We start from the raw sequence: 6973 nt of genomic DNA, 5'->3' as shown, positions 1-6973 counted from the left end.
CCCCCCCCCCCCCAGCCCTCACCTACCCCCAGGATACCCTGTCCTGCCCCCTTCTGGAGGCTGCCTTGAGGAAGGGCGAGTGGAAATGGACAGCCCTAGGCTCCCAGCACTCTGTGGGCCGCCTAACCTGCCCAGGTGTCAGGTACATAGTCTTTCATCTCCAGGAGGACGAAGAGCGCAGGCATGGTGAGGGGCATGTTGCTCTCACTGCGCAGGCACAGATGGTGGTATCCTGTGGGCGTGACAGAGGGGCGTGAGCAGAGCCCATTGCCGCCCAGCACTGTACGCCAGCAGCCCAGCACTCAAGGCTTCTGGTTTCAGTCAGAGAGGCCAGGGTCCAAGTCCTGGCCGTGTGACCTTGGGAAGGTTGCTTTAAATCTCTGAGCCTCTCCTCGTCCGTGAAATAAGGATGACGGTATCTACCTCATGAGGTTAGCAGGATTACGTGAGAATATAAGACTTTCAAGCATTTAAAGTGCCCAGTAGATGTCAGCTACTTGGGAGATTGCCCCAGTGGTTTCAGAAAATGACAGACATTCTGTTAGGCGGCCGGAGCCCCGCCTCTGTCCGTCTCCTGCAGAGGTGCTGTTCCCGCTGCACTCCTGAGGGCTGATGACATGAAGGGCTGAGGTAAAGTTCAGGGCCACCTCCCTGAAGCTGCCCGACCTCTGGACGGGCTCCTGCTGCTGGCCTTGGTCTCAGACCTGCAGGGGACAGTGAAGAAGGGCCCCCACCCTTACCAGAGTTCAGGGCATTGATGGGGATGATGCGGTGTCCGAGAAACTTGCTGCCTTCCTCCATCACAGCCACCCTGAGGGAGGCCAGCTCAGGCATCAAGATCTGGGGAGAGTTCAGGACAGGACACGCTGGGGAGGAGAGGGTGGCCAAGTTGACCCCCTCCCTAGTTTGAGAAGTCCAGGGCCAGTGTGAGAACATAGCAGGTGTGACCAGGTTTGGTGAGGACAGAGGGCACACTCTAGGCCACGCACATAGACATGCTCACAGCTTATGTCCTGGCCGGTCCACTCAGGGGAGTAGGGCTGGACATGCAGCCACGGCTCAGGGGGTCCTGGTGCAGACAACTGTGACAGCTTTATCACAAGTATCCAGTGGGGCAAAAGGCCCCCTTGTGACCCCATGGGACCTTGCACCCTGGTCTGGGAGTTCATATTTCTGCCTCTGACCCTAACATGAACACACACACAGGCACACATATACACATGTACACATGTGCACAAACACACACAACCTGCGCACCAAGTATATTTCTGTAACCTTGGTTTTTTGGACTCTTGAAATTCAGGAGGGCACTAAGTGAGGGGTGGGGAGTGGAGGAGGACCAAGGAACTCCCTCTCTGTATTTTCTCTTTTCTATAAGTAAAGGCCAAGAATTAGGGACAGCCCTTACCCTGCCCAGACCCCAGCCCCTGCCCTGCCCTAGCCCTCCACCTTCTCAAACACAAAGGGCTCCTCGTTCCAGACAGGATTGATGGAGTTGGCAGTGGGGGACAGCTTGGTGCGATAGCGCCTCTTGGGGTCCCCAGGAAGGCCAAACAGCTCCACTTCCACATAGGTGCGCACACTGCGTTCTGACAGGAACTGCCCCGAGATGACCTGGAGGTGGGAGCCGGTGGGAGACCAGCATCAGCTCCCCCACCCAGCCATTCCCCAGCACCTGGGCCTCTGGCTTCTCTGGCTGAAGCATCCATTCTTAGGAACCGTGAAGAGTGCCACCCAGCTCTGGCCACGGACCAGAGGCTGTGCGGCTCAAGGTTACAGCTCAGCTCTGGTGACGAGGGTGTTTCCAGCATTCAGGAAGGGGTGTGGGCCTCCCCACTTCCCCTCCCAGGCAAGGAAGGAATAGGGCTCTCTCCCAGGGCCTGGGCGCCTACAACCCCACTTTGCCCACTCTTCTCCCCTCCCCCATCCCAGCCTCGGTCCTTCCCCTTGGTTTCCATGGGGACCAAGAGGCAGCCTCCAGGGCTGAGGAGGAGGCAGTTTCCAAGGCAACTTGCTACTGCAGGAGCTGGCTGGGGCTGAAGTTTGCAGGATATCAGAGAGGGGGTTGGGCGTGGAGGAGTGGGGCTTCTGTGTCTTTCTCCTCAAGACGCCAGCCCTCCCGGCCACTTGTCTTGCCTTAATGGAAAGGGTGGTGGCTACCACCACGTCGATGCCATCCACCGAGAACGGGTTGAACTGCTTGTCTGGCCGACGCATGAACTCATGCTTGAGGAGGTAGCCGCTCTGCCCATTGAACTCAAATAGCGCCATGTTCTGCTGCATGGGCAGATCTGGGGGGACAGGGTACTTGTGAGGAAGGTCCGACCTCTATTTCCATGTTCCCAGCCTTCCTCCCGGCTTGTGAACGGGGAGGTTGAACAACCACGGCATGAGGGTTTCTTAGGGTGTCTCTTCCCTCAGGAAGGGCCCACAGCCTGGAATCATCAGGACCGAAGCCGCAGCCAGACCGCAGGCTCACAGTGGGAGTGGAGGCCAGTGGAGCAGGTGTTCCCACAGACCCACTCAGAGAGCAGCCAGCAGCCATGCCGGCTCCTGGCATCTTCACACACACACTCATACATACATGCAGCCACATAGGCATGAGCTAAGGCATTTCTATCCCGAAACACGCACACAAGGGACCGGGGATCCACAGGAGCTGCCCAGAGGTTACCTGGAGGTAGGAGCCCGTGCCGACTCCTCTGGTGCACATTTATAGACAGGGCCCCCGTCCAAGAAAGGGAGAGGACCTAACAAATACTTGAACATCTGGTCTGTTCTAAAGACCACCGCCCAGGAACAGGAATGGGGTGAAGGTGGGAAGGGCGAGGGAAGGGGCTTAAGGGCCTGAGAGTGCCTCACCCATTGTCTGGAAGTTGAGGGCAACCATCTGGCAGCCGGCATTCCAGAACATCTGGGGCATGTAATTGGAGGAGTCCATGCGGGTGCCCTTGGGGTAAATGCGGCTCATCTGGCGCTTGTTGTAGCTGCTCCAGAGTATAGGAGGCCAGCCTGAGGCTGCACCCGGAGTACCCAACAGCCCCCCTTGGAGCCCTTCCCCCTCCCTCTTCCCAACCAGGACCCTGGCTCCTGAGGCCTCAAGGATACTCCACAAATTGCACTGCGGCCTTGGAGAGCAAGTCATAAGCCTTGAGCTCCGTGAAGGAGGAGATGACATAACTTCGGTTCTTCTCTGTGGCGGAGTAAGAAGAGGGAGGGTCTGTGTCAGGCTGGGGTACTCCCTCCGCCCCCCGCCCCCTCGGTGCAGCTGCCTCCAGCACAGAGATGCATCTAACCCAGCGTGTCCACTGCGGCTTGAGGGTCCAGGGGGGGGTACATGCCATGGGGCACAGGTAGGGGTGCAGGCTGTGAGTTCAGGGGTGAGGAAACAAGGTTACAGAGGTATACACTTCGCACAAGTGTACACAGAAAGAGGTGATCATGTTGGGGACACGCACAGAGGCGGAGAGGAAGGCATCGCTGTGTGTCCGGGGAAGATAAATGACGGTGTGCACAAAAAGGGAACGCTGCAAGGAGTAGGGTGCACCAGCTGGCTGCTCTGCCTTCCAGCCCTCCCTCCCCGGGAGTTCTTATGCCCTGGGGATGGGCTTCTTCTGGGCTTACGGGCCACAGAACCTGCAGGAAGCCGCAGGAGCCCCAGGCCAGCTCCGCTGAGGTGGCCTGTCATAAACGCCGGCCTGCCACTGACATACTCCAGAGCATTCTGCTCGGTGCCAGACCCCAGAACTGTGCTGGGAAATGGAGCCACTGCCACTTAAGCCCTGGCCTGACTCCTCTGATGCGTATTTATAGACAGGGCCCCGGGCCAAGGAAGGCGAGGACCCCTTCCTCTTACCCCCGCCCATCGAAGTGCCTGGTGTCAGACACACTTCCTGAATCTAGCCGAGCCTCCAGCTTACCACCACCCCGTGCGAACTTACGGGCAGAGAACTCAAAGGAGGTGAACTTGGTGGGCTGGATGTAGTTGACTAGACTGGACATCTCCTCGTAAGCTGTCGCCTCCAGGCCCGCTGTGCCCTAGGGAAGCGAGAGGAGCATGGAGAGTAGGAGCCCAGAGCCCAGAGCCCAGAGACATGGCCCCATGTCCCCCCGAGGACTCTCCAGCGGAGATGGCAGAAGGGCCTCCGGACTGTCTCCACGCACCTCATCCGACTGCATCTTCTTCATCTCTTCTTCATCCAGGTTTCCCGACTCCTCCTCCTCTTCTTCTCCCACCTCCTCCTCTTCCTCCTCCTCCTCCAGCTCAGCCCTTTCCTCACCAGCCAACACTGCCACGCACAACTCCATCAGCTCTGGGGCGGGGGGCGACCCCCACACCAGGCTGGCTCTCCAGCGTGTCTCCTCCAGGCCCAGCCCCTCTCTCCCATTCCAGATCCTCACACCCACCGCTACCCCCACTCCTCCGGGGCTGACTCACCTGTGTCCCCACCCACGGGGGCACTGGGTGGGCAGCTGCCCTCAGCCTCCCCACTGGGGGATGCTGGGACTGAAAACTGGTTCTTCTTGTTCTTAATGAGGATCTTGCCACGGAGATCCTCAGGGCTGGGCAGGGGGCTGCCTGGTTTCAGCTGTGGGAGAGGAGAGTGTCAGCAGCCTCGGTTCCTTCATCCGGAGCACTCCCTGCTCCACTGCCCTGCCCACTGCGCAGCCTGGCCTCTCTCTCCCCACTGCCCGGGTGCCCAACCGCTGCGTGGCCCGACTCTGCCCTGTTCCTCAGACAGGCTCTCTCTCGCCTGTTCTGTCTGCTGGCACCCCTTTCCCCACTCTCACCAACACAAACACAGCATCACTCTTAGGTTTCAGCTTAGCCGTCACTTTCTCCAGGAGGCCTTCCCCGATCCCCCAGACCAGTTCAGGACGCCCCAAGGACTCCCTGAGCAGCCACCGGTTGGCATGGCCAGGTTCCTGTCTTTCTCCCCACCAGAGGGTAAGCAGTGTGAGGGCTGGGACTGCGCCTTTGCCACTAGCATACCCCCCAAACCCCGCACAGTGCCTGACACGGGGTTAACCCGGCCCCACCGTGGCCCCCGGTCCCCTGCCCCCAGCCCCAGGTGTCCCACAGAGAAGTCCACTCGCCGGAAACTTTTCCAGGGGCTCGGTGAGCAGCATGTCACCAAACATCGCCCGGCAGTACTCAGCCATCTTAGCCTGTTGGCGGGGCCTGAGGGAGCAGAAGCGGGGAGGGTTCAGCATCCACCCTCCTCTTGGCCATCCTCACGGACCCCGATCTGGGTCATCAGGAGCACAAGACGTGGGGGGCGGCAGGGACACAGGCAGGAGGGCCTGGGCCTCAAGGAAATAGTGCGGAGGGCATGGGTAGAGGCCGGGATAGTTGGGGGAGGGCAGCACGGGCAGAAGATGGGGACAGAGTAGAGAATGGGGCTGAATGGGCCTGGGTACTCACGAGTCCACATGGTTTTCAAATGACAGTATAACAGGATAGGGGGAGGTCTTAAAGGCACTTTCTGCAATCGCTTCAATTGCTTCCTGAAAGAGAGAGGACTCCTAGGAGTGAGGCCCGCGCTCCAGGCTTCCCCTCCCCCATGGGCACCCTTCCCCTCTCCCGTTTTCACACACACCGGAAAGTAGAACCGGAGGACCACCTTTGGCCCCCTGCCTCCTCTGATCTCTTCTAGTCCCCATGCTGGTCTGAGGCCCCCAGCCATTCCTCCTGCTTCAGGTCCTCACACCCAGAAAGCTTGGGGACCGGGGCCCTTCCCTAGTGCCTCTCCCACCAGCCTCCACACTCGGAGTCTCACCTTGAAGTAGATGTCTGTGGTCATGGTGAAGCCATGGGTGATAATGGGCTCCTCATCGGGGAGCTTCCCCTTCCAGCAGTCCAGCTCCACACAGCGGCAGCCCGCCAGCAGGACCTGGCGGTACATCTCCGCAGAGGAGAGGCCCGAGAACTGGCCGGCTGAGGCAGAGCAAGCGGGGGCAGGGGCGTCACTCAAGGGCTCTCCCCACCCCACTCCACCATGGTCTGTACTGTTGGCAGCCCATGGGCAGCCCCGCGAGGAATTCAGGGAACAGGAGCAGCCCCCATAGAAGGAGAAGTCAGTAGTGAGGAGGCCAGGGCCCACCTGTCAGGTAGGTGTTGTGCGAAGAGTTGATAAAGTAATGATTGAGCGGCTGGGTCATGTCCTGGTGAACCAGCAGCTTGTCCTGGACCAGCACGCTGTTCTCCGGCCCACAGAGAAACCACACCATGCCCTGGGGCGACAGCTGGCCTGGGGGGGCAGAGGATAACTATCAGGGCCACAGCCCAGGGGTCAGAGCAGGACAAGCCCACGGGGGTGAGGGCTTCCATCGGTCCTCACCCCTCTGCACGTTGATGCCACTGGGCTCATACTTGTCGATGAGGCCCTGCACCTGGTCAGGCCGCGCTGGCGGGAACAGTAATGTGTTGAGGCGAGGGTCCCTCTGTTTCTGGTTGATGAATTTGGTCAAGTGCTCCTTGGTCATGTAGGGTTTGGCCTTGGCATGGCTGCAGGCCAAAGAGAAGAGCACAGGTCTCCATCCTCTAGGCTGGGCGCTCAGGCAGGCCCTTTGTCCAGCAAAGCCTCCTAATTGTCAGCATAGCAGGTAGGAATTTTAGCCACACCCTTTCCCCATGCCCAGCCCAATCCAAGAAGCTCACTGGGAAGTGAAGATCTCGTCTATTTCCGGCCGAGGGCAGAGGTTCATGAGGAAACTCTTGTAGACAGATTGTGGGAAGTCCTCAGGATTGATGGCGTCATTCTGGGGAGATAGAGTCACCTGATCACTTCTGCCCCACCTTCTCCGCACAAAGAACCACAGACTGGGCCCGATCCAAAGGAGGGCTCAGGCAGACAGAGGGCATTAAGGACATGCTGAGCCTCACTTTTCTGTTTTCTTTTGTAACTTAAATTCTTTATTGTTTAAAGTATTACACAAGTCTCTTTTTTCCTCCACCGACCTCTCCCTGGCA

The 6973-nt window shown here is 59.1% G+C and overlaps 1 protein-coding gene across 1 annotated transcript in view; it reads right to left on the bottom strand.

The window, feature by feature from the left end:
* Positions 1–6973, bottom strand: part of PLCB2 (phospholipase C beta 2) — a 22065-nt gene that overhangs the window by 4565 nt on the left and 10527 nt on the right. Inside the window, exons 8-22 of the mRNA XM_015557533.1 lie at positions 6662–6762; positions 6342–6508; positions 6105–6251; positions 5781–5938; positions 5426–5508; positions 5098–5182; positions 4439–4589; positions 4165–4289; positions 3942–4038; positions 3109–3193; positions 2863–2987; positions 2137–2291; positions 1450–1614; positions 741–840; positions 128–232 (exon numbers count right to left, since the gene is read on the bottom strand). Of these exons, the coding sequence (XP_015413019.1) occupies positions 128–232; positions 741–840; positions 1450–1614; positions 2137–2291; positions 2863–2987; positions 3109–3193; positions 3942–4038; positions 4165–4289; positions 4439–4589; positions 5098–5182; positions 5426–5508; positions 5781–5938; positions 6105–6251; positions 6342–6508; positions 6662–6762 (1849 nt within the window). The remainder of the gene's footprint in view (positions 1–127; positions 233–740; positions 841–1449; positions 1615–2136; positions 2292–2862; positions 2988–3108; positions 3194–3941; positions 4039–4164; positions 4290–4438; positions 4590–5097; positions 5183–5425; positions 5509–5780; positions 5939–6104; positions 6252–6341; positions 6509–6661; positions 6763–6973) is intronic.

The sequence above is a fragment of the Myotis davidii genome, unplaced genomic scaffold (genome assembly GCF_000327345.1).
Source record: "Myotis davidii unplaced genomic scaffold, ASM32734v1 scaffold46, whole genome shotgun sequence".
In the NCBI taxonomy this organism is placed as follows: Eukaryota; Metazoa; Chordata; class Mammalia; order Chiroptera; family Vespertilionidae; genus Myotis; species Myotis davidii.
Note: the sequence above shows the minus strand (reverse complement) of the source record. Positions and strands in the feature narration are given on the sequence as shown.